Source organism: Pyrgilauda ruficollis, unplaced genomic scaffold, assembly GCF_017590135.1.
Source record: "Pyrgilauda ruficollis isolate IOZ18807 unplaced genomic scaffold, ASM1759013v1 scaffold27, whole genome shotgun sequence".
Classification (NCBI taxonomy): Eukaryota; Metazoa; Chordata; class Aves; order Passeriformes; family Passeridae; genus Pyrgilauda; species Pyrgilauda ruficollis.
The window spans coordinates 2,056,362-2,083,727 of NW_024524044.1; the positions used below are offsets into that span (position 1 = coordinate 2,056,362).

Sequence of the window (27,366 nt, forward strand, 5' to 3'; positions counted from 1 at the left end):
GCAGCCGGGAGCGCCGGGGCCCGGCGCGGTGGGGTCGCTTGGTGCCCGTCGGAGCGGGGTTCCGCGGAGAGCCCCGTACTCTCTTCGCGCTGGTTACAGGGACGTGAGTCGCTCTGGTCCTATTGATGCCCGTCCTTCCACGTTTGGCACACGGAACTGTGGCGACAGGGAGAGTTTCCTACAGCGAATCGAGGTGGAGAGGGAGTTGATGCCGACAGCGCGCCAGAGCGGTGGGGCTGATGGTCCGGGGAGCATTTTGGCTCCTCACATAAATCCGTTTGTCAACGCACACATACGCAGAGATAGTGCAAAGCAGGCAGTGCACAGCAAGGAGCACAAATGGACCGTGGGGAATCACTGCAGGCATAAGCCAGGTGCCGTAAGCAGCAGGAACAGCAGGGTTTGTGTCCTTGTCGAGAGGTCTGTATGTCTGCACCCTCCTGGAAGCAGCTTAGCTAGAGCTCAGTGTAGATAAACCGCAAGAAGTCCTCAGGCTACACTGGTCATTTTGAAAGAAACCTGAGTGTTTAGAGGCAGGAGCAACAGCCTGGGTTATATCTTGTGGTCCTGTGGAAAGGCACAGACAGAAAAAAGGGAGAAGAAAACCAATGATAATGATGCTGCTTTACAGGCCTTACCAGGTACAAGTTGTCTCTAAAATGAGTATATAGTATGTCTGGTTTTAGAAAAGTGTTCTCCAGTGAAATCAATATTCTGAAGTGGTATCTAGAGATTTTATGGGTTTCTTTGATTTGATCCAAATGAAAAAAAAATAGTTTAATGTTTTCACATTTAAGACAGGAGAGTAGCTTTCAGTTCAGGCTGACTTTTAAATTCTGCTGTCAAGTCATTAATAGTGTGAAGGACACAATGAAAGGAAGTCTTGTGCAAGCAGGCAGTTTCAAACCTAGAGTTAGAGCACTTTTATTCTGTGTTTGGGCCTTTGATAGTGAGTGGTCTTTTAAGTGACATTTGTGTTGTTTGTCTAGTACATGCCCTTATTCTATTCATAAAAGTAATATCAACTTGTGCTAGCATTTAGAGTGGTACTCTTGCCTTATTTCTGTGTTACAGTATGTTGGCGTGAAACTCATACATGAAAAGCCAGACCCTTTTAGAGCATTTCCACACTGGTGTAATTGCACCTGGAAGCAAAGCTGTGCTGTTTTAACTTTTGGAAAGAACATGTGCCTGAGTCTGTGCAACTCTTCTGTTTATACATAGGTCTGTGGACTACTAGAGATGATGAAGTTACCCTGAGGTTTTTTCAGATAACTCTTGTAAAGACACTGGCACCAGTTCAAAGAAAAAAGGGAAATTTTTTGAGGAAAATGGAAATTCAGAGGCCTGTGTGTTTTCCTTTTACTGAGCACAAACACTCATTGAAATACTTTCTCTGTCTTTGGTCCCAAACTCACTTTGCATCCCCTGGCAGGTCATTTGGAGTCTCTAGGTAATGAAATATGTAAAAAATCACTGTTGAAAATCAAAATAATAGATGTCAGGCTAAATTAACTTTTATGTCAGCCTATAGACTTTCATGTACATCCATGTGCTTCATCTCCCCATAAGGCCGGTCTGCCAGCATGCTGGCTGGGAGTCATAAAATTTTGCCCAGCCTTGTAACTGCTGTCTCATGTTAACCATGACTGACTTCAGCATTAAGTCTTCCCTTGGACAAAGGCAAGAGTGCCCAATAGCTCAAACAGCCTTTTCAAAACGATTTGTTTGTAACACAGTTACTTAGGGTTAAGAGATCTTAAGAGTATAAATGACATTGTCCATGGGCAAATAAATACCCCACCCTAATATTTTTTATTTCTCTGCCTTTGAACAAAATCTTTATTCATTCAGAGGTTTAACTTCTACAAAACCATTGTCTTGTACTTGCATGTGCACCTGAGGTGTGTCATTTACATGGAGGAAAATTAAATAATATACTATTTCCTGGTTTGCTGATTCTATTTAGATAAAAGCCTGTGTTTTTATATTCTAATCCACAACAGTGTTGCTTTCTAGTTAATTCCTTCCAGCAGCCTTCACCAAGTGGCTTTTAATAAGTATATCACTGTCTACAATACGGTTTGCTCTGTCTGCATATCAACACTTCTTACAGTATCTGTCAAAGGATTTTAAAATGAGTATTTTTTCTGAAAGTGTGTCTTTCATTGTTACATCAGTAGTCTGACATTTATAGTTTCCTACTCAAGATCTTCTTGTGTTCAAGTGCTTTTGAACACCTCCTGCTGAGGTGCACCATGTCCAAGCACAACATGTTTGATTCCTTCCATGTCTCTCTCTCATACCCCATTTTTAAGAATATTCAGTTTACTCTGAAAAACAAAAGTTTTACTGGTCTTGCACATCTACTTTTTTTTTTTTGTTCTACCTAGAGGGTACTCCAGTGAAAGCTGGAATTTGTTCCTGATAGTACAGCCATTACTTCTTTTGCTCAACTCTTTAAATTCTCTTAAGGATGCAATCAGAGCTGCTCAACACAGTGGGCTCGGGAATGCAGAGTTTTCTCTTTCCTAGTCACTGAAAGGCAGTCCCATGTACTTTCAGACGCAAAAGATTTCTTCATACAGGTTAATGGATGCATTCCTCCTTAGATTCACAAGCATTCCCATGTTCACAGGCCGCTTTGTATCGGTGTGGATTCTTAAGTCTGTTTAAGTCCATTTCATAAAGTATACAAAATTCCACTGGCACCTTCTGATCCCATCCACAAACACCCTCAATAGTACCATAGTACATATGATAGTCACGCGTTTCCCCTTTCCTGTCAGTGACAAAAGTTCATCTAGTATGTGTGAGTAGTTCCTTTAATGCCATTAGTTCCCATATTGGCAGAGACAACTTACTGTCTTTGTTTTCACCTGCTCATTAACATTTGTGTGCAAGCTACCATTTCCCTTGTTATTTGTTGTTTCTTTTATACTGAATAGTCCTTAACCAAATAACTGGTGGACTAGATGCCTTCCCAGCACCTGCTTCCTTATACTACCACTGCTATTCAGATCGGACTGAGTACTTTACTTCTTTCCTCTCTAAAATACCCACAGCATGCATGGTGGTGAATGGGGAGCTGCTGGCTGCTCGTGTCCATAGGTGACAACTCCAGCAAGGTGACAGAGCAGCCATTGCCCCAAGCAGACATATGCCTCTGCTCATCTCTTCATTCTCAAGGGAGCCTCAGACCTTAGCCTGATGAGCAGCCCGCGTGAGCAGCCCCTTTCTGTTTCATGGGTTTAGAGGTTGATATCCTCTCAGTACCCTTCCTTAAAAACCCCACCTGTTCCAAATGATCACACATGTGGTTGCATCCTCAGTTGTTTTCCCACAGAGCACTTTCAAGCATCCAGAATACCACCAGGGATCTGTTTCTCAGGTTAAATCTTTGTGTGTAGTAGAGGATTTCAAGACCTGAGGCTTCTACCATAGTACAAATTTTGGATAGAGAGAGAAGAGGTTCCTTTTCCTAGTAGGTATTATAAGCTCTGTAAAGGATGCAGATTAATCATTGTGAACTGAACAATTAGCAATTACACCTGGAGGACAGGTTCACTAATTAATTCTGGAAGTGCAACACAGTTTATTTTAATATGATTACCAGAATGGATCTCCTAAAGCAGAATTATTTTAAAATGTTTAAAGAGCCTTTTTTGTGATTTTTAATTAAAAATCCAATCTCAAAGTAATTTCAAACATTTACCTGATAAGTGGATCTTTTGGAGGACTGGAAATTACTAAATTATTGTTGTAAAATCACCTTTCATGTGCTTCTCTGTTTGAAAATTGAAAAGGCAGAATCCTGTCATGTTACTGTTGCAGTAATATTTTAGAGGTTTTAGCCTTCACATCACATTTCTTAGATAACTGACGATGGGAGAATATACAAGTGAAACTAAATATTTCATTAAACAGGTCATAATGGCGTAATAAAATAAGTGATGGATTGTATTGGTTGGTAATAGAGGTCTGAAGTGCTCATGATTCCTGCCATAATTTTACAAATACTTGTGTTGTAAATGTGCAGTGTATTTTACCTGAAGACAAGGGGCATCCCCACACCTCAGCATGAATGCATAATTTCTGTTAGGACAAGGTATAGGATATGTTGTATTTCCCAAAAATACTCCATAAAGACTTGCTATTTGATTTTCTCTGAATTCAGAAAACTTTCATGACTTAAAAGCAAGGATGGATGGTCTTATCTTTGTATTTCATTCCAGTATACTCCAAGCCAATTCTTGCCTTCCCAGTAGCAAGTAAAGGCTTTGATACATGAACAAACTACATAATATCAGCTCCTCTGTACTCTAACCAGACTCCTAATTCAGAAGTGTGCTGCTGCAGACTGCCTGGTGAGCAGGTACACAGCTCAAATGTGGGAACTTGTTTGCATGTTAAAACCTTCAAGTTCTTTGAAACCTCTGCTCAGTCTTTCTGTTACCTGCAGTGGAGCAAGAATGAGTGGTGTTTCATCAGTCCTCAGACTCATTAAGACCTTTAAACTGTTTCTGTATTGGCAAATATCTGATTCTTGTCCCAAAAAAGTGTTTCTCATCACTTGAACAAATAATAGATGTGGACATGCTTTATTTAGATGTAGAGGTGTAGGCTAGAGAGATACTTCAGGTGTTTTGAATGTTCTGAGTGTAACACAAATGCCAGGATAATTTTTTATGCCTCTTGAAACACCTTGTTCACTGCTTTGTTTTTACTGGGGAGTACTGGTTTTCAGGAAGAGCACCAAAGTTGTAGATTCTTGTCAGCAGTGATGACTGCCACAGGGTCTCCCTGTCTTTTAAACAGGTCTTAGACTTCACCCTTTAGCCAGCTTTCTTGATGAAGGGATGTAGGGTTTAAACTAGCATATGGTTGCATGTACAAGCAGTAGGAAAGGAAGAAAAAAAACTTAAGTATTATGAAATTACCAGCGTTAAGTATTTTAACTTCAGTGTAAGGTAAATTTATCTATCCAAACAGCCTTCATAACCTTTCCCAGCCCTGTGTGCTTCCTTCCACCATGTCCTGTCTTGAAACCTCTGCTAGGACTCTGCAACTTTGTGTGACCATTTATATCCTAAAACCACAGTTGTTCCCAGTCTCTCTCTCTGAGGTTTTTGCTTCACATTCTCATCCACAAACTCCCAGCAGGCTGAATCTGGGAGAAAAGCCTGAAAGCATTTGAATGTCATTCTGTGGGCTTTTTAAAGTAGCTTTAAATATTGCATCAATAAAAGCCTCACACAATGGAGGAAAGAACATGACATTCAAGGAGCAGGAGGAAAAAATTGTGGTGAGTTTTGTACAACTTTAAAGCAGGTCTGTGCCTCTGAAGAGCTGGGCACATCATCCTGACCAGTGTCTCATTGAAATCAGGGAAATGTGTTTATAAAAGTTCGGTTCTTTGCAGAGTTATTGTCTACAGTACTTAATTACAGTCACTTGAATAGGAAAAGACTAGTGTTCAATGACCTGATAATTGTATTAAATAATGCATTAGTCAGTACCACAGACTGTGGCATCTCTGCCTATGGCAGGGGGCAGGTTGGAACTAGGTGCTCTCTTTTAGGTCCCTTCCAACACAAACAATGGCAGTACATGTTAACTTTTAATGTTTCCATAGGAAATGGTATAGCTGCAATATCAATATAGTCCAATCATTGATCCCAAGACCTGATTTTTCAGCAGGTGTTTCCATGATCACTGCATGTTTGCCATTCTGTCCTAATAGTCTGCTTTAGTAGACCTTTAAGTTACAAATTGTAGTAGGTGTTTTGTCAGTAGCTTCAGTGGTCCACAGGCACATATTTGTTCTTTGTAATACATTTCAACTGTATTTCTTGAAACTTTCCTTTTGATTTTTATGCCTCATTTTCACTCCACCTTTCACTGGATACTATCTTCCAATTGGTCTTTTTTTTTTTTAATTTTGTGTATTTTTCTCTGATTTTTACAACTCACAAGCAGTAACCAGTATGAAATGGCCCAGCTGTTTTAGTTTGATTCCTGCTCATTGAGATGTCATCCTCCCGTTTCTCTTTGGAGACTCTGTACCCAAGGAGTAGCCACCTGCCCTGTGTGGTTGTAGGAGGCTAAATGCCTTCTCTTTATCCCTCTGGTATAGAAGCTCTATAACTTGACATGCCATCTGTTTCAACCTCATGATTTTTTGTGGTGTGTTGTGGCTCTGTCCACCTGAACAAATAATAAGGCACAGTAGATAAAGGTGCCACAGTCCCTGCAACTACACTGCACGGTTTGGCATTTCTGCTCACATGAAGTGAGTGTTCCCACACTGAACAGCCCCTTGGTTTAGACCCAGGCATTTCTGTTAAGGGTTGGGATGCATTTTTCATATACCTGAGCTGCAAACAAATCCTGTTCACATGCTCTGAAACTGATCTCTAAACCCAGCCAATGCACACAGCAGCTGGAGAGTGATCAGGGGCTGCAGGACTCCTGTGTGGGTCAGAGCTGTGCTCAGGTGCAAGAGGAGGGACAGGGCTGGTGGGCAGCACAGGGAAGCTTGGCACAGCACCCTGCCATCCAGAACCTTATGCCAAGCTCGTGGCATGTGCCCCAGGGTCAGCCTGTGAGTCCCATGGTGGAAGTGCACCAGGCTCACAATATAAAAACAGTAGTGGTTGTGAAACAAATATGTGCCATTCTAAGTGATACTGCTGTCAGAGGAGCATTTTGCTAGCATTTGTCCTGAGCAGTGTGCCAGCACTGAATTTTATTATGACTCCATAATGCATAAATGAGGAAGAGCTTTTTCTCTAAAGACCAGTATATAAAAAAACCATCCTGCTGAAGGATTTAATTTGATTTTGTCTTACATGGAATGAAAACATGCAGTCTGTGCTGTATTTTTATTATTTATTATTACTATACTAATTTAATGTTCAGGAGCCTGCATGTATTACACTGTTAGCAAAATGTTGCCTGAAAAATGTAAACAACTTGTATCTCTAATTCAAACATTCTAATTCTGTTTCCTGATGAAGTTAATTTCAATTATTGTATCATCCATGTCCACAATCTACATTAGTAGTATCATTAAGCATATATCATACTTAGGAAGTCGAGATCTGTGTTATATGTTTAATGAATGCATGGAGGACAGTATCACAAAAAATATTTATTTCAAACTCTGGTACAAAGTCAGAATAATCTCATGGAAATTTTATATAGCCGGCTGTGAGATGTCTCTGGGATCCATAAGACATAATTATTTGAGCCCTGACTTAAAAATACCTTCCTCGCAAAATAGTTTTCAAAAATGTATGTGTAAAGAGTATAAATAGTGGATTATTTGAAGTACAATCAAAGCTTTGTTTTCCTGAATCATGATATCAGGCTGAAGTTTGTTGATTCACATCACTGCACACTATAATGAACTTTCCCTTTGAGCCTCTGTTTTACCAGTTTGGATACCAGTTTATGGAGGTTTGATTCCAAAAGTAGAAACAACTTATTTTGCTACTTTCCTTCTGGAAAAGCTGCAGTTCACTGAGAAAGCAGCAACAGACCACAGAGATTCTGACATCACAGGGCCTCTTCTTCATACAGATTCTTCATTAAGTATAAAATTCATTTAATTCAGCCTTGAAGGCTCTCTGTGTGTCAGGAAGCTCAGTCAGAATATCTGAGAGAGATTTCAGCCTGTTCTGTCAGTATGACACCCACACACACAAGGATGCCAGAAACAAGACCTCTCAGGATGCATTTTGAGGTTAGTTCTAATTTGTATGAGTCTGAAAAAATTTAAGTGCTATTTAAAATAAAAGTTTCACGCTATTTGCAGTTGTTTTTTTCACATAGCTGCCTTTTTCAAGGAAAGTCTACCAGCGGAAAAGTTGTAAACCCTGCAATGCAAATGTTTTAGTTAGGAGCATGGTAGAAATTCCCATCATAATGACGTGGGGGTGTCAGGAACTGCTAAAGCAGGCTTTATGTTTTTAAGGCAAATCACACGGACTTTCCTTTAGTTACAGAGAGTAAAGCAATTGTTTAAGAAGACCACGAGGCAATTCTTTTAACATCAAAAGGATAAACGTGCTTGGAAATTGAATCCTGTTAGAGGAAAACAACATCTGACAAGAAAAGGAAAATCCTTGTAAAAAAGCATTATTGATCACTACTAAATGATCATGATAAAAAGCAGAGAGTAAAATGATTAACCTGCTTTACATAGCAATGCTGGCATAGAAGTTACTAGGCTCACTACAGTATTTGTTAAAGGCACTGCAAAGATAAATTGTAGCAATGAAGTATTACTATCCATATTAAACACATTGTAAAGACCCTTTCTTTCTGGGAGAGCTAAGGTCACAGACACACAATATGTAAAATAAGACATGCCTTTTCCCAGCTTGCTGCTCTTTGCAGAGGGTTAAGCAGAACAGTGACAGTGGTAACGTACACAAATACTACATTTGCATATACATTTTTTCACTTGTGATGCCTTCCAGTGTGTATTTTTTAATGTTTTTAAATGATGGTCTAGATCACCTTGACACAAAATTGTACACTTTTTTTTTAATCTTCTTCTTTTTCCCCAGGAGTTTTCATATGAAAATAGCAGAAATTCAGTCTTTATACCTGAAATTTAAATGGCATTGTTTATGCTTTATTATGATGTCTTTGGTATGCCTTTTTACTAAATGGCGAGTTTAACAGAAAAAAGCTGCTAATTTTTGTTAGATAGATTTGGGTGATAAGTACAGAAGAATAACCTGGATGGTCCCTTTTGTCCTTCCATTTCAGATTCTTCTTCGGATATTTTCTTCCTCTTCCTTGTAACTCAACATTCTGAGTTTCAGGCTACATAATTATTTTGTTAATCTTTCCAGATAATAGTCTAGGGTTTAATCATTGCTTCTAATCCCTTATTTTAGTAGATAATATGGATCTCAGCTCTCCATGTCTACCAAGTCATGTGATCAGACTAAACAAGGAAAGATAAACAGAAATTTTGTTTAACAATAGCCATAAGAATTCACAGAAACTCTAAAAAGTATAATAAAATTATTCACTATTTAATGCTGAGGTAGACAAATATTGTTTCTTATTTGTTACCAAAATATCAAACCCTGAATTTAGTTACCCTAATGTAAGTCTGTGTCATTTACCCAGGAATGAGACATTACACAGCTCTGAGCTTGTGTAGTGCTGTAGTGTGTTAAATATTTATAAATTGCATATTAACATCAGCACTTAAATATTGTTATGAATACACACTGGGGTGTGTGTGTGGGCATGCGTGTCCCTCTGTGTGAGAACAGTAGGTTTGCTCTGGTCTTTACAGATGTGGGGGTTTGTCTGGGCTCCAGCAGAAAGACAACAAGCAGTGGCATGTATCTGCTGCTGAACTGGGCAATAATCTAGTCTATTATTTAAGCATGATCTTACTGGCAAGCACATTGGTTTTGTTTTATTAAAATTCCAGCACTTCACATTTTTATTAATCACTTTCCCAGTCCTATTCAGTTGTGTTCTGATGCCTGTGCTGCGGTACCCATAGCAACACTTGTTAATGCTAATGAAACTGCACCATCCTAAGCTCCCCGACAGAGCAGCCCTGTTAAATATGGCTATTAAGCACAGTTGTATTTCTGTTAGTTCCAGCTCCCAGCAGACACCTGCTCTATAGAAACTCTGTTCCGAGTTATTAGGATTCGGTAACTTACAGCTTTTCTTAAAGCTGTCATTTAACTGGAATAAAATTCTCATATTCCTAGACAGCAAATGCTACAGAATAAGTAAAGTGTCTGTAAAACTGACAAGCTTTAGCTGTAGGATTAAGTGTTCTTTTGAAGTGCTCATTTGCATTCAATGAAAAAACAGGCAGGGTTGAGACTGATTGATCTTGGGGAAAGCTACAGGATGTGTTGTCCCCTAGAGCACATGGACATTTTAACTAATATCTATTTAACTAAATATCATTCATAGTGTGTTAACAAGCAGAAGTAATAGGTAAATAATTCCTCATGAACTCAGACTTAATTCAACTTAATAGAAGTACTTGAGGGCTTTAATATATCAAGGTAGGAGATGATTATGTACATTGATTCTTCTTTCACTAGGAAACGTATTTGCATGTAGTATTGGTGAAGACCTTGACAGGGTGTTTTATTTTCATTATTCTAAGTTTTGGCTTTGAATACTGTTTATTTGGCAAGTCATTAGTCATCCATCTTTTGTTCTCTGGTAAACAAAGGAAAAATCCTGTAATCAGTATAAAATTGCTTCCAAGAATATGACCACAAATTAGGGAATGCTGCTGTGCCAACAAATAGGTGCTGCAGTGCCAAGGCTGCAAAACAGGGAAGCTGTCATGTATGTATTTCAAGTGTCAAGCCGATCCTTCTCGATACTCTTGCATCATCTCAAAAACAATTGATTCCAAGACAAAGCTTTAAAACTGCTCATTTCCTAAAGAATTTTAAATGTAGCACTCTTTTGTGCAGAATTACCTATGGGAATACAGGTTGGTTCCCCAAGGTACTCTCCGTAGGGGTTTGGTCATTTTGGCAACTAAATGGTTTTGCCATGTAATCGCTGGGAATTTGGGGGAGGCTGCTCAGCCTTTTTGTTTTCTGCTCAGCGTCTGTTGGATTGCTAGTGTGGAGTGCCAGGTTTGCTAGGTGTCTTTTGTTTTCCTGTCATTCTTTCTTCCCTTTGTTCTTTGCATGTCTAAAAACTGTCTTTTGCTCATTATTTGGACTCCGGTATTCACCAGTATGTCTTTGTTGTGTTCATTTTTGTTTTAGGATCATTTCAAGTTCTTGTGCTAATCTCCTCATAATATTAACCAGCTGTATTAATGAGATAATAAACCAGATTTGTTGGTAATGAATTGATCCATTCAACTATTGGATTTAATTAGAAAGACACTTAACATTCCAGCAGATGTTCTTATTTTGTTTCATTATCCTTGTGTTACCAACAGTGGGATATTTACATCATAAAGTCCTCGGCCTAAGGCCTTGTTACTGTGCTGAAGACTGCAATAAATGACAGGAAACCCATAAATATGTCTTAAGCAAATTTCTATTAATTCCTTTTTCATCATTTCAATTCTCAGACTTCGCAATGCCTTGAATTTTCAAAGTATTCTTCATTTAATAATAAATCTATTCATCTGTTTTAAAATAGTTTGATTTCTTCTTCCCTAGTTAAAAACCCTTGTCTTTGGACTTACCTCCTTTTCCTCTGGTCTTGTGACTCTCAGTCCTTTTTATCTAGTGGCAAAGCTTCAAAAAGAAGGATGTGGGTGCCCTGTCCTCAGCATTATCTGCAGACCAGTTTATGGAGTTCCTCCCTCAGCCTGCTGTTTGCCTGCTGGGAGAGTCTGCCGCTCCCTGGGCTCTGGCACTCGAGGCTGCAGGTCGCACCTCAGGGCCAAGCTGTGTGAGTGAAGAGCCCTAACAGTGAGGTTACTTCATTTATCTGAGCCCACAAACCTCCACTTTCTAGTTGGAGAATGTAATTCCTGCAGCAGTGTTCAGTTTGTCCCCAGAGCTAGTCAGAGCAGGTAGTTCAGATGTGCAACCAAGTAGAATTGAGCACAAGAGCTCCACACTGCGTTCCGTGTGCATTTAGTGTGTTAGGTGTACCCATGCTGACAGCAGTGGATCCTGCAAACTGAAGCCAGTGCTGAGTGTCCTTGTTAGGAAGCAGTGGCTTCTCTTCTTGTGTGTAATGTCTTTAAAGACACCTCACCGACTGTGGCAGGCTTATGCATATATTGTATGAGACAGCTGAGGCTGTAAATCTGAGAGGAGAAGGCTGAGAAGAAGGTTCTGTTTCACCTTACTGCTTCTCACTGTGCACTCCTTGGTTTGCTCTTGCCCTTGGTGGACTCTTGTGTCAGCATTTTCAACATTCTTGAGCAAAAAGAAAGGAAGGAATGGTTCTTAATGGTAAAGAGCTGGATTGACTCATCAAAGGATTTGGCAAGCCTGGGAGCCAGCACAAGCAGAAGAGCAGCGGTAGATGGTTAGGAGTGGTGGGATAAGGTGGAGAAAGTCAGGATAATGAGACATCCCTGTGTTTCTTGGTGGCAGCAAATGGTTACACTGGGGACCATCTCTGGAGACCTTGCCTTTCAAAACTCCCATTCAAAAGCCAAATCTTTCCTTCCTTTTCTTTCTGATAATCTGTTGTATTGGCTGTAACATTGCATGGCATATTGCTTTGTGATAATTGCATGTGTGACTGTGCAGGTGGAATACATTGCCTGCTCTGCTGTAGGCTGTGTTATAACTGTGTGGGTGGAACATTTACTTAATTGTGCAAACGAACGTTGGTTTGGAGCTTAGAATAATTGTATTCAAAAGTAAAAATGTTCCAGTAAGGAAAATGACTCCATTTTCATCTTGTTGCTTCGCTAGCTGTGAGGATTAACTAGTCTATATTATGACAATTCCTAAAATAAAATAAAGCCATATAATTTCTATAACAGGCAGCCTTTTTTAATTTACTTTTTTTTTTTTTTTCCCCACTGTTGTGATTGTGTGCACAGTCCCTGTGCATGGATCAGAAATCCACTGTACCGGGATGCTTATTAAAAAAAAAAACAGTGCTTTTTCTAGTTTTGAAAGTAAATTGTTTTCTATACCATCTCATTCTCAAATAGCTTTAAAGTATTTATTTTCCCCTAAAGAGCTTGGTATACTTCTTAGTTTTAGTTTTCAAAGAATATATTCCTCTGTTCTTTTCATTCCACTAATCTACATTTTTTAGCTCTGAATTGGCTGTTAAGGACCACAGTTTTATCTGTCCTGTTAAAGGTTGAACAACATGGTGCCAGCTGCCAGTTCTGTGACTGAGAAAGGGATTTTCTTATTTTCTGAGTTCAGAGGGCTTTCTGTGAAGCCTTTGGGATATCTCTTTGCATAGCAATCATGCTGTTTTTCTATTAGGCAGAGAAGAAAAACTCAGGGGCAACAACGTGATTCATCCAAAACTTAATGGATGGGTTTTATAAGGCTCTCTTCTCATAGGAAGTCTCATGAGTCCTGTGCTGTTCATCACAGATGCAATAAGGAAGGGTGATACATTTTGCTGATTATACACTTGTGTATCACTTTTCGGTGATACACTTTTTTTTCCCTAAGTGGTAAACAGTGCTATTCAATGTTAACAAATGCAGAGTAACACACAGGAGTGAACACACAAAGGATATGACCACTGTCTTGTGCACTAACACCTGATTCACAATTTAGGAGATTGAATCATTGAAGAGAATTCAGTGGTTAATTCAATGATCCTAAAAGCAAGCAAAATACTGGAAATAAAGGGTAGATAGAAGAGAGATGGAAAAAGAAAAAAATCTATGCTGATTTAGAAACATATTTTCTTCCACTCTTGGACATTTTCAAGCTACCCCTTATCACATTACATGAAGGGTAGAGTAGAACTAGCCTCGAGTTGAACCAGGACATCAAGGAATAAAGGAAAAATTTCATAAAATCATTACAAAAATATGAAAAGTTGATGCAAGTTTTTATAGGTGTTAAAAGACCAAGAATTTCAAATAGTGCAGGAATTGCACTAAATGGAGAAAAAAAATAAAAGCTGCTTATCTGAGGGGCTCATATAGCCTTTCACTTAAATTCTCCATGCTCAGACTTCTGGAGACTATTCTATTTGTGTGATTACTGTTTGTTTGCCCTATTTTTATACCATTCCTAGGTAATTGCTTCTCACCCTTGTCAGCCAGGGCACCAGAGGGGTGTTTAATCTGTCTCTGTGAAGTTATTCTTGTAGCAGTAGATTCTAAGAGAAAAGCTTGCTACTTTTCCCTCATTTTCAAATGTCTCTGCATGTAGGAGTCCTGGAGTCTGAGAATACATCTGAGAGTTTTTATTTTCCTGTTAGCCCTGAGCTGTGCTATAGTTAACAGCTTTTATTCAGTACCTGTAGCCACTCTGCTCCAAATATAGAAACAAAATTAGCTGCTTTTGCAGAGATTTCAATATTATGCTTGGATTTATTTGTACTGTTTTGAGGTTTGTGCTCCATTAGTCCAGTAAGTGCTATGCTGAAGGCTGTGCATTTGTTGAGCTCTGTGCGTTTATTCTCTTGTTCAGTGTTTTTTGTAGCAGATGAGTAAAAAGATATTTACATGGATTCCTTTTTCCTTCTCCTCTTCTTTTAAGTGCCTTCAAAAGAAATTGCATAAGCTTTTCTGCATTTGCCAAACTGCTCTGATAGCCTAAAGTTATTCTCTTTTAGTATTAGCTACTCTATTTGGGCAGCAAAAAAAAACCTTCACCCAAGTTTATTCCTTTCATCATCTCATGGCTACAGTAAAAGACTTAGTGGTTCTGTTTTTCCAGCCCAAGCAGTTGCTATTCACAAGTACCCTTACTAAACAAGGCTCCTTGTCTAAGTTTTGTGCCAGTTCCTGCTGCACACACCTATCTGTTGAAAGTTGATTTCTTGAGGCAAATAGGTGCTTATTTATTTGGATTTGTAAAGATTTAAATTGGTCATTGGAAGAGAGCTATACCAAAAATTAACAAAAAGCAGTGTTGCTGTTTACTGGGTTAAGCTGAACTGGCTGTATCTTGACAGTATCTTCTTAGTTCACTTGGCATCGGCAATTGCAAAGGAAATTAAGTTCTACTTTTCTCAGTAAATATGGTGCAATGCTTCTTTAGGCAACAGAACTGACTGTGAGAATGGACAAAGCTGGACTCTTGCAGGTACCACCAATTTTGCTTGGGAGATTTGATCCTTTGATGAGGATTGCTCTAGCACATGGTGTAGCCACTGCTGTTCTTAAAATAGGACAAATTGAACAATTTCTGCAATGCCAGTTTAATAAAGTAATTTCTAAGGGAAGGGAATGGGCTGAAGTGTAGATAAAATTATGAGAATCAAAGTGTTAGATTGTGCACAGCAGCTGCATTGCTCCAAGCAATACCATGCTCTGTGTGCTGCCATCTTTCCACAGTGCTTGGTTTTATGGGATAAATTGAATTCAGTGTAACCCAGCCATCAGTCTTCAGTCAAGGCAGTGCCTTTCCAGGATGTTCTATTTCTCACAAGTCCTAAGCAGAAGCCTCAGCAGTTGTGCAGGGCATGTATATTGTTCCAGGAGCAGCATAGATCTGATAAAGCTGTGTTTCCTATGCTGTTATACCCTTTACCAGCTGTGGCTCCCTGTAGCTCCAGCTTACCCTCAGTCCCCTGGGCTACCCCCACCAGGGAGCCATTGCCTCTGTGCTGTGGCTGTTTTGGAGCACTGAGTGCCTGTTCCTCTGCCTGAGCACAGATTTGTCACAGAACTTATAGAACTGAGTGGGATTCTCCAGCCCTTCTTTGATTATTTCAGTGTCTTGGTAGAAGGTGGGGTGGAGCACTGATAGATTAACATATTCTCCTACGAAAAAAGCTAAATTACTGTGATTTTTAAAAATTATTTTTCTAATCTTCCATGTGAGCAAGCTACCAGGCTGTCAGATTTAGTATACTTGCCAATGTATAACATATATATGTGATTTTTGTAGGGTGAAAGTTGCTTCTTCTGTCTGGTAAATATTAATTAAGGTTCCTTTAACCATGTGTATTTTAAAATTCATATGTAACAAAATAACAGACTTGAAAGAAGGCCTTTTTCTTAATTCTTCAGGTTATCTTCAGAAACTGATGCCCAGGAGGTTCCCTCAGAATATCAGGAGATGGTTTTGCCCTGTGAGGGGTCTGAGCACTGGCACACGTTGCCCAGGGAGGTTGTGGAGTCAAAGCCATTTGCATATGGTCCTGTGTGAGGGTCCTCCTTGACCAGATGACCTCCAGAGGTCCCTTCTAATCCCATCCATTCTGTCATTCTGTGAAATTTCATTTTTATGCAGAAGTTCATGGCACTGCAGGAATCCAGAGACACAGAGTTCATTCTCCTGCTGCACAAGCTAATGTCATAATACAGGAGTCCAGGACACCCATGTTTTCAGTTTTCCACTCAACAGGGCAGGAACATGGGGAGCTTTTTTCTGTTTACCTTTTGCTATCCAAAATTGATGTATCTAAAATTGAAGATGCGTGTTGAAATTGTCATTTGCTTCCAAGACCAGCCCTAACCCAAGACTGAGGTAGGATTATTTTGGAAAATGAACACCACAGTTTACTTCTGGACAGCTGGAATTTGGCTAGGCTAATGGGGCCAACTGTTTAACTCTCTTGGTCAGTGTGATGTCACTTGGGGAACCTGTGTCTGGCTGGTACGGTATGGTACAAACATGGCCATTCACCTTTCCACATGGAGCATGGCTGCCCCTCCCTCAGCATCTGTACAGTCAGAAAGTGTTCCAGTGGGCAACTGGGCATCTGTGTGGCAGTAATCTTGATCAAGGATAGTCTTTTGTCATGGAACAGTAGATTAGATGTTAATGGGGAAAAAAAAGGCAAGACAAATGCCTATCTTTAAGAGTCAGAAAATTATAGAAGTATTCTGCAATAAATAAAAGTATCATTAGGAAAATTAATAAGCAAAACAGTTTGTGCTATACAGTCTAAATCCTTCCTGATACTCTGAGCAATGTGGCTCAGGGAGCCACAAAGAGAGTAACTTCATTCATATCATCAGGTAGATTAGATAGTGAGAACAAGAAAAGTAGGTCATCATAAAATTTCTTTAGTAGTAAGCAGAGCACCTGTGTGTGACTGACTTGGTGTCAGCTGGGAGTTTCATTTGAGAAAGACACCTGAGAACTGTCCTGTGCTGACCTCCCACTGCCCTTCTTGGAATCAATGCAGTCAACCTGCTTACAAGCACCTTGCTCCTCAAGTGATCCATGCAACAAAACCGAGACTCAAACAGGTTTTACATGTACTACCTAAAAGTACTCCAAGAGATGTACATTTATTTACTTAGTCAATATTAATTATTTTTATTCTTATTTTAGATACCGAGTGTATTTTGGAGCCTCTGTCTCTGCCAGAAAGTCCAGGTGGTGTTGATGCAGTAGCAAGTTCTCCCTATGTGCCTTGTATTTTCTGCAAAGAATGCTATGTCTTAGCAGAACAAAACCAGCTCCTGAAGCACATGATTATTGAACACAAGCTTGTCATAGCAGATGTGAAACTGGTGGCAGATTTTAGAAGGTAAGGGTTAAAATGAGTGTGTATGTGTGCAGATGTTATTGAAAGCTTTGGAAAAGTAGAGATCATCTTTTTAAAAAGACATTGTGGGAGGATTGCTGCTAACTTTTCTTATGAACAGTTTGCTGCTGGACTGTAAGGTTGTTTTCCTGTTTCCTTCCCTCTCCCTAGTGCCTAGGTGTTGCTGGGACTAGGGAGCTCAGTTTTAGAATCCATGGCAATTCCTGTGTTTGGCATTTTTTTATATATCCTAGGGTCTTCTCACTAGGTCCTAGTGACAGGTCCTGTCACTAATCAGCAAGTTTTGTGCAAGCTAGAAAGCTGGTTTTTAGCAAAGCCCATTCCAGACAATCAGGTTTCCTAATCTGGGGTTTTATTTGAGTAGGGCAAAACTGTTTCTATCCCTGTACAATGTCCTAAAGCTCAGTATTGTACACAGAAGCTTCTCAGTACAGGATCTCTCACATTCTGGGATGAAATTTGTTTGTGCTGCTTTAAGGACAGTATTCCCCCATCAAAATCACATTTAATCCTTAACTGTGCTTTACAGTACTGTGATCTACATACAAATGTAACTCCTTCTACAGCTGTGTCATTGATCATCCCACCAGGGTCACATTTGGCTTTCCCTCTCTTAACTTCCTCCAGTAGCTGGCATGGCCCCAGCTGGCTTGTAACTTCAGAGACAAGGTACTTGCTTGGCCTTTGCTTTCCACAGTAATGTATGGGCCAGGAGGAAGTCTAGACAGTACCTGCCAGTCTGTAAATAGTTCTGCTGTAGTATTTAAGTGTTAGATGGATAAATTCTCAACTAAAATGATTTTTCTAGTAGGTCTTCTGTCACTGGTTAGTCAAAGTCAAGACCTTGTGTCTATCAAGACCCCAAAAGAAAAGAAATAATACAATATAATTTAGGAAGAGAAATGTAAGCCACATAAATCCTTAATCAAATGTATGAGCTTAACGTTGCTTAAAATTGAAAACTGATGGTAGTTTTTGTTTGCTTTTCTGCTGAAGGCAGGCAGAAGGAGAATGTACTGTTCTTTGGAGATAGTACTAGAATTTTTGGGTAAGTAAAGGAATCAGAGCTGCTCAGTCATGGACCAGCAGTCTAAGCGTGCTTGGGGGAATTATTTTGCATTAATAGAAATGTATTTTAAAATCACCCCTTCAAAAAGGGCCCATTTAGATTCTTTTTGCTGCTAATGCAATTGGAAGGTAGCCAAATCTTATAGAAAGTGGCCCCAGGACATGAAATGGTGGAATTGTTGCTCTGAACTGTGCTTTCTCTAATTTGCTGCATTTTAGTAAAACAGTCTAATACTATGCACAAAAAAGAGAATATACTCTGAAGTGTTGAACTGAGGTGTGGAAAATACAGGGATCAAGTCTGTAAAGATAGTATTATTTTTATATTTAGCAATGAGTTACAGCCAGTCTTAGGAATACATTTCTTGACAGAACTGCAAGAAGTGGATAATCCAGAAAAGACCAATGCTAATGGAAATGTTTTTTCTTTTCTTTTTAACTTTGAAGAATAAAGATCAGTTGGCATAAGGGCAGAGGGAAGAGATAAGGGGAATAAGCTTCTGCTTCTTGACTCAACATGATCACTCATTCTGTCTCCCTGGAAGTATCACAAGGCATTGGTTTTATCTGGTCATTGATTATTCAGGTTAAGTCTTATGATATGAAATCCCTGAACTGTAATTTCTGTGACACAGACAGTTACAGGCAGGTGAGTTTGTACCAGTGTTCATTTCTCTCAGTGCAAGGGAGAGACATTTATTAAATGAGCTCTTGAAATCTCTCCATTTGCACATTTATGTCCTAAAAGCTCAAGGATGACTTAGTCTGGAAGAGCTGCAGTTCTGTTTAGCAACTCTTTCAATGAGCATGGCAAGCAGGGGAGCAGGCAGGGGGAGAACTGAAGACTCACTTCTCACTTACTGACATCTGATGGTGCTGCTGAATGAGCTTCAGCCACATGTGCTGCCTTCACTGTGCTCAGCTGGCTGCTGCACCAGAGGTTAGTCCTCTCCATGTTGGAGTTAGCAGAAAGAAGGATGTGCTGATTCCTTGGCTGCTGTAGTTGAAGTCCTCAGATGTATTGGGTGAGAATGGTAGAGGCAGTGTGAGCCACTGTGGGATGTGATAGCTGTGGCAAGTAAACTTACAGATTGCACAAGTATTAAAAGCTGCAGCTATTTTAAAATGCTCTCATAATAATGATACCTGATTTTTTAATTACCCTTTTCCTAATTTGGTGGCACAAAATAAGAAGAAATCATTGAATAGCCTTTACCTTACTAACTCTCACATGATTTATATCATACATGAGTATAAATTTAAGTCAGCACTTAAGCGTTTTCAGATTATTTTTATAGTAAGATTCTGAATAATTAGCACAAGAATTGCTTGGTTCCCTTCATCATATAAATGAAGTGATGATTTCTTCTTGGTTAGATAGTAGCTTCCTAGTTCAGTGGAAATCTAATCTCAGTTGTGTTCTGTTGATGCAGTTGTAATACCTACAAAGATAGTACAGATTGGTTTTAAACAACTGTAGTTGATGGGTTAAACTTTCAAGATGTGTTTAGGTCTTTTCTTATTCTGTCTGCTGTCTTACCCCCAGGTGTTCAGGGACTTCATTTTTCTGTCTTTCTAGTTGTCTGCCAAGCTACAGCTTTCACTGTAACTCCACAGGAGACCTGCCAAAACCTCACTTTTGTCAAGCTGGTGTTTTTATTGAGTTTCAGCTTCCTGACTGCATCTTGCAGAACACAGAGCACAATATGTTGGGAATTTGAAAATGCTCTGTAATATATCTTTTCAGTAAAGATGCATCTGATTGGCACTTCTGTCTGTAGATGTGAATAGGTCACAGTGTTTATGCAAAGCTTGGTGCAAATCTGCTTATTGAGTTCTTCACTTTGACAGCATGGTTAAACCCAGTTTAAGTGAAACTGGATTAATTCCATAAAATTGAAAACTAATATGAAAGAAGAAAAAAGGGACACAGGAGTTAAAAAAAAAAAAAAAAAAAAAAAAGAAACAAAAACACATAAGAATTTACAGCATTAAACAAGAGCTAATCAATTTTTTATTAAAAGTTTTTCAGTGTTCCCTTTTTCACTGATCATCTCCCCCTTATTTTTAAAGCTACATCCTGTACTGGAAGAGGAGGTTTGCAGAACAGCCTATCACAGACTTCTGTAGTGTGATAAGAACAAATTCAAAAGCTCCATTAGGTAAGTATGCTGCTTGCTTACTCTCTGATGAGCAGATCATGTGATAATTTCTGGCATATGCTGCTGCTTTGATCAGCGAAGTGTGTCTGACACCGGGGCAGAAAACCACAGAAGTAATGTTTAACTCTTAAGCACATATCTAAACTTACCTTTTGCGAGGATTGCCACATGTGCTTCAGCACTGTGCTGAGTGAGGATGAGATCAATACAGGCTTAAGTGTGCTGTGAACTGGGGCCTGTTGCAAATCAAGGACTGGAAGCAGAGCTGCTCACAGAGTGCCTGGGGAGATGTTGGTACCCACTGCATGACAAATCAGTGACAGTCCTTCCAAAATGATGAGAAACATTCCCAGTGAGCTGCCTTTTCTGACTGCACCCTGCCCACCACCTGCTGCTAATTTTTCTTGGGCATCAGGGCCACAACCCCTCTTCCTTTGCCCTGCCACAGTGCTCCCTGCCCCAGCAGTGTCAGGAGATGTCATCTTCACAGAAACCATACGATTGTGCAGTTTGCTGGGCTCCAACACAAGTCTGAAACCTTAGTTCACTGTTCTGCTGCATTGCTATGGTGGCACATTCCATCCCTGGGACAGTGTTGACTGTGTGAAGGAAGTGTTTTCCTCAGAAGTAGCTGATGCATTACATTGGCTTTCCTTTTCTAACAGAAAAGCACCGTTTACCTAAAATAGATAAGAACTTTAGGGCTTTTCTGCATCTTTAATTAAACCTTAAAAGAGAGGAAACATTGCATACCGGTGGTGTCAGAGATGGTTAGAAAGTGGAAACTCAGTACAAAATGGATGAAAGTAATATTTTTAATTATTCAAAGTAATTTTAAGAAAAGTAGCCCTGGAAAACATGAAAATCATTCCAAAAATCATAATTATGTTTCTCTTACAAACACTTACCTCTCAGTTTGAAAACTGCAAATCAAGCACTTGAAGAGCAGAATTATGAAATATCAATGAGCCTTTTCCCTCTCTCTCTCCTTCTCTCTCCCTGCCTCCTCACCCCTCCCTCCCCCTCTAGAAAATTTTTCTTATCTTAACCCATTATCTTTTCTATTTTCCTACATGCTGAATAATTGTAATTCCTTTGAATAGAATTTGTTGCCTTATTCAATTGGATATGACCATAAATAATAAAAAGGTTACTAAAGATAAAATATGTGTAAAACATATAAGTAGAACTTAGGCAAGTCTCAATGTACTGAACAGTTGTGTATATCCACAGGTGGAAAAATATTTGATGGTAAAAGCTAATGTGATAGACCAGAGCAAGGGGAGGATAGATCAAATTATGATTGCTACTGAAAACTGACAGTAGCTTAGGGAAATAACTGGTAAGATAAAATTAAAGGTAATTTCATATATTATTACATGAAAGGTAGTGTTTCTGTATTACATGAAAGTGTATTACATAGTGTGTTACATGAAAGTCTTTCATGCTAACTTTAATCTGTAACTAATGTAAATGCTAATTGTTTTATGTGTCCAGAAGAACCATCACAAAAATGAATAAAGCTGGTAATGGAGAAAAACTAAGCAAGACTTTTGCCTTCATTCTCCAATATAAACATGCACAAATATTTAAACATGTTTCATTAAATTAGGAAATTAAAGGAACTGACTTTTATAGGTTAAAAATCACATTCTTACATTGTTAATATATTCTAAAGTCTTAGCAAATTATCTGCCAGTAATATTCAAAGCAGCTGCAACTTCCCATTCCTTACTCACAATTTTAATCTCTTAACAGAGGAACAGGACAATTATTTTCTTTTATGTGATGTTTTACCAGAAGACAGATTACTTCGAGAACAGCTTCAGCAAAAGAGACTGGTAAGAAATCATTGTTTCATTTTTTAAGGTAAGCTCCAAAGGCATGAGGAGTCTGCTGGCAGGTGAGCAATCTCATCTGCTCCGCAAGTAGACATTTCCTCAAACTCTCAAATGAGTGGAGAATTTAACCCAAAGCAAGTGCTGGTTTTCTTTACAGAGTAATTAAATTAGGAAAGAAAGAAATATGCATCTTTATTATGGTGCAGAATAGTTTGCAGTTATCACTGTTTCGAATATCAAAATTGTATCCTCAGTTTTTACACAAGGATTTTGTGAAATTGAGCTGCAGCTGTAGTTGGGGCTAATGGAGTCACTGCTTTAGTTACAGCAATAAAGTCTGTTTATTTTTGCATTTCCTTTTGCTGCAATCTGAGTGTTGACTTGCAAGTTAAATAGATATTTTGCTTTGTAAAGCCTTTTACCTCCAGACAAGTCCAGCAATTAAGAGTGAGCTGGCAAATGGGCTCATGTGAGTTGCGTAGAATAAAGACCAGAACCATACAACTTTTGGTGATTTTTCTGCATCCTTTGAATCCTAACTGCTGTCTCCAACAGAAAGCCCTAACAAGGACAAATGCTGTCTTTAAAATGTGCTGCCTGAAGCATTTCATTCTGCAGTTTTGAAACTCCAGTTTAGGAATATTTCAGGCTGTATTGCAGCAGGGAGCTAGCCAAGGTGGATGTCATGCAGAGACTTAATGGTGATTGTGATGTATTGAGAGAGACCAAGGAATGAGCCTGAAGTAGGTTAGAGAGCACAGCTTGCTGAAATAGCTGACAAGACTGTGAAATATAAAACAGATACAGTCTTTTGGAAAAACACAGTCTTGACAAAGATTTCGTAGTTGTGAAGCACTACCAGACAAGGAAGTCCTGGCAGCAAAACTAGAGATACATGGAGGGGCAGTGTCAGTATAAGGCACCTGGGTATTTTCTTTAAATAAAAAAGTAACATCCCCAGAACTATTTTTTAGAAAATACATCCTACAACAGCACTGACCTTGTCTTGCTGTCATGCATACAGCTGTTCACTCATCATCTGACTGGTAGTTTTAGGTGAAGGGACTTCTTTCTCCCAGTAAGTAGGGACTCCAAAGAGGAGTCTTCACCTCACAAGACTGCAGGCTGTACCAGCTTCCCAGGAAGAGCTGTTTGTGTCTGATCCCCAGTTTGTCACAATCTTAAGCTGAGACAAGGTTCAGGATGTTGAAGATATACACTGGAATGGATGGGGATGTTAGTCCAGTTTAGTGTAATGCAACATCAGGAGTGCTTGTGGTATGTGCCACAGCTTCTTACAGAAACTGCCAGGGCTGTGTCCTGTATTAGGAGAAATCCCTCTAGGTTGCCTGCAATTAGCCGTGTAGGATTGAGTTTGCCATTCCACAGGGGGGTTAGGTGGTTACCCATAAACCTGCTCATTGGTACCAGAGGTAAAGCTGAATCACAGGTAGTAACATTAAACTGATACATCGTATACAAAATTATTTAAATAGTTGCATAAGATCTCACTGTGGATTGTATTTATTTCCATGCACCATGTACATAAACTTAAGAGAATTTTACTGGAACTTAACTGGGACACATACTGCCTTTGGAAAAACTTGGAATTTCTGTGTGAATCCACACTCAAAACATACTAACATCTGGTTTGTGCCACCAGCACATTTGAATTTTATATGTTATTGTTACCAGTAAGGATAAATATGTATAATAAACTTATGTGATGGAATGCTTTTATGATTATGGTTTTGTCTGAATAACTATATCTTTCCTTTTCTTAGAGAGAAATTCTAGAACAGCAACAACAAGAGAGATATGACACAAGTTTTCATAGTACATGTATGTTCTGTGATCAAGAATTCACAGGAAACAGGTTTGTTTATTGCCCTGTTTGCTTTTGTTTTATTTTTTGGTACCTACTCATCATCTTTGTTTATGTTTTCAATGTCATTGAAGCAGTTAATGCATAATGGTAGGACTCAGAACGTAGAATTAACCTGAAAGTATAGTTTACATATTTCTTTCAACTGAAGTGGCATTTTAAATAGATCCTGTCCTACTTCTCAAGCTTTTTTATTTATTCCAGTGCAATTATTTCTACTACACAGTATGCTGGAGTTGGGAACAAATAATTTTGAAGAGAAACTTTTTTTTGGCAACTGTTTTAGTGACAAGGACAGCTGTGTGAGCCAGTGTGATGGTTAAAATTTTTTTTATCCAGTTGTATATTTTCTTATTTAAAGCTTACCTAACTAGTGTAAATTTGGATATCAAATGGAAAAGAGGAGAGGAAAATTATAGTGAGAACAGAGGGCTTTACAGCATCAGTCAAGTGCGAGTAAGAATTGCACTGAAGTGCATGCTCCAAAGAAACTTTGCTTACTCAGAGTAAATCAGTTCCAGTTGGAGAGGCTAAGTCTGTTTGCTTGGGTAGTTCTGGTAATCTGGAAGGGTAGAAGCACCAGGGGTCATATTCCTGCACATCATCCCAATGTTCTATGAGTGTCCCTCGCTACTGCCTGGTGACAGGAGAGGAATTTCAGTCTCTGCTTCCTCTTGAGTCTGGCAGGCAGTTTGAAAATCATGCCTGGACAATGGTAAAAGCAAGTAGTCAACATTTGGATATATGTTTAGTCCCCAAAAGCAGAAGCTGAGGCATGTAGTGAGGTTGGACAGCTAAGGAATTAACCAGTATATCTCTGTCAGAAGAGTATCTTATTTAAACATCCATTATGTTTATTTGTGTACACTTTTGAGTGCCATTCATGTTGCTGGTGCTGTGTGAAGCAATATTGATGTAAAAGCACATTGCATCCAAGAATTTCTGCTCTGCTGACCCGCAGAGAGAAGTCTGACAAAGGGCTTTTTAGAATGTTTCTCAAGAGACTTGTTTGAAATGTGATTTGCTTATACAGGATAATGAACGAGCTTTGCTAACAGTGAGGGTCAAAATAAACTATACTGTAATTTTCATTTAAAGGATTATATTTCATGCATGTGGATGGAGCAGTTGAAATGTTACTGAACATTCAGCAGAGCTGAAAGTTAAATACTTCCTGTTTCAATAAAATTGCATTATTTCCTAGCAGTGGCAGCATGTCTATTACTGTTTATTTAACATTGGCTTTTATGCAGTTTTAGAGCCATTGGTGTATTTTAAATCAGTAATTGAATAGTTCTTATATATATGCAAAAATATGTAACATTCTCTTTGAATGTCTTTTGTAGATCTGTTCTTCTCAATCATATGGCAAGAGAGCATGCCTTTAACATTGGGCTGCCAGATAACATTGTGAACTGCTATGAGTTTTTGGCTGTGTTACAGGGGAAGCTTGACAAGTAAGTAGAGTTTTGTTTGTTTGTTTTCAATAAACTTGGGTTGTGTTTCTTTTAACTTGGAAATAGTAGGTAAAAATGAATTCCACATTTGTGGCTACTTAAGAAGAAGCAAAGAGAGCTTGTAAGTTTATTGAGAGTCCTCTTAGAAGTCTTTTTGTTGCCTTATTGAAAGCTAATTCCTAACAGTTAATAGTATGAAGTCAAGTGCTGTGTTTCAGTTAGGAGTTGCACAGTTTGACATCAATAATAGCACTTTTTCTCATAACTGTTAGCATTAATGTTTTTCTCATAATGACAAACTTTTTGTTAAACATCTCTTTAATTGCTGAATACAGAGTCCTTGTTCCAGTCTTCATTTGCCTCCATATACCAATACCATGTTTGGTCTCTCCCTTTTGTACTGCTTAGAGAGCAAACCCAGAGCAGAAAGGGATAGATAGGTGTTAACTTTTCCCAGAAATGAAGACATATTAAGAATGCCTTTTCTTTTGTTATTGGTGTTGCCTGATGCACTGAATTACCATGCTCACTGATAATTTGCAACTTTACTGTTTATCAGTAGGACCTGAGGCTTTCAGTTAGAGGGAATTTTCTCAAAGCTGATCCTCTCTGTAGTTAATGCACATGCTGAAATTGTGTCCAGAGTAGTAAAAGGCCACTCCCCCTATGGCTAGGGATAGACGTACTAGCTATGCTAGTAGAATAATACCTGAGAATAAATTACTAGAGTAGAAACATCTTGTTTCAGGCAAATAAGACTACATTATGTATGCTGACAGAAAGCCTTCTGTACTCTTCATGGGAATGCCTTTCTCAAGTAGAGCAAACACTTTGCTGTTAGCAGGTGCAGCAAAGCAGATATTAAAATTCATAGATGTATTCTGGCACCAGACCTACAATTCACCAGCCAGGCAATCTTGATTTGAAGTCTGCAAGCATAGGGAGAACTCAAAACTTCTTACATGTCTTGAAAGGTGGAATGATACTGAGAATCCTGAATTCCTGCTCCACACAAAACATCTGAGGGGAATCTGGAACCAAAACGGTTTTATGATGCTGATTTAAGGCAGTGCATATACTTCTGTTTTGTTTGAATTGCTCTGGAAGACATACTGTGATCAAATTCTCATTTGTTAATGAATGTTTTCACCTTCTCAAATAGTGTATACTTTCCTGTCTCTGTACATATATGCATGTACCTATGTGTATGTATGTCTGTCTATGAATTATATGTACTTCTGTGTGTGTGGATATGAATTTACTTACAGAATTTTACTTCTCAGGATTTCAAAACCCACTGCCCACCCTTGCAAACTTTCATTTACCCTCCCTGTTGAGTAGAACTATAAAAACTTTCTGTTTAGCTAATTTAAATTGTTTCAAAAGAAAATTAGTATGTTCACAGTTTGGTTTTTTTCAATCTGAAATACAAAGAAACAATTAGAGATGGATTGGATGTCAGTGTAAGTCCATGCTGAGTTACAGAGCTCACACAGTGAGCAATCAGCAGCCTTTCTGTGCCTACTTTGGGTAATCAGACTTTTCTCCCACTTTGCATATGGGGCAAACAGTAAAATTTTTTGTTATCTTAATTTTTCGTTTTTTGTCATTGTTATTTCAGTTTGATTGACTCTACTGTGATCTGAGATTATCTTGTAATTTATTTTTTTTTCAAATAAGCTTTCTGTTTCCTTTAGCTTGCTCTGTCATGCTTAGGTTAATCTTAGTATATATAACTCCAGCTTATTTAAGTTTATTATTTTGTACTATTTTCATTTTAACATGTTGACCTATTTACCTTTTTA

General features: G+C 38.8%; 1 protein-coding gene across 1 annotated transcript in view; it reads left to right on the top strand.

The window, feature by feature from the left end:
- The window catches only part of ZNF277 (zinc finger protein 277), a 37,651-nt gene that overhangs the window by 185 nt on the left and 10,100 nt on the right, over positions 1 to 27,366 (top strand). The window contains exons 2-6 of the mRNA XM_041471592.1: positions 16,932 to 17,130; positions 20,290 to 20,378; positions 22,137 to 22,219; positions 24,004 to 24,095; positions 25,451 to 25,561. Of these exons, the coding sequence (XP_041327526.1) occupies positions 16,932 to 17,130; positions 20,290 to 20,378; positions 22,137 to 22,219; positions 24,004 to 24,095; positions 25,451 to 25,561 (574 nt within the window). The remainder of the gene's footprint in view (positions 1 to 16,931; positions 17,131 to 20,289; positions 20,379 to 22,136; positions 22,220 to 24,003; positions 24,096 to 25,450; positions 25,562 to 27,366) is intronic.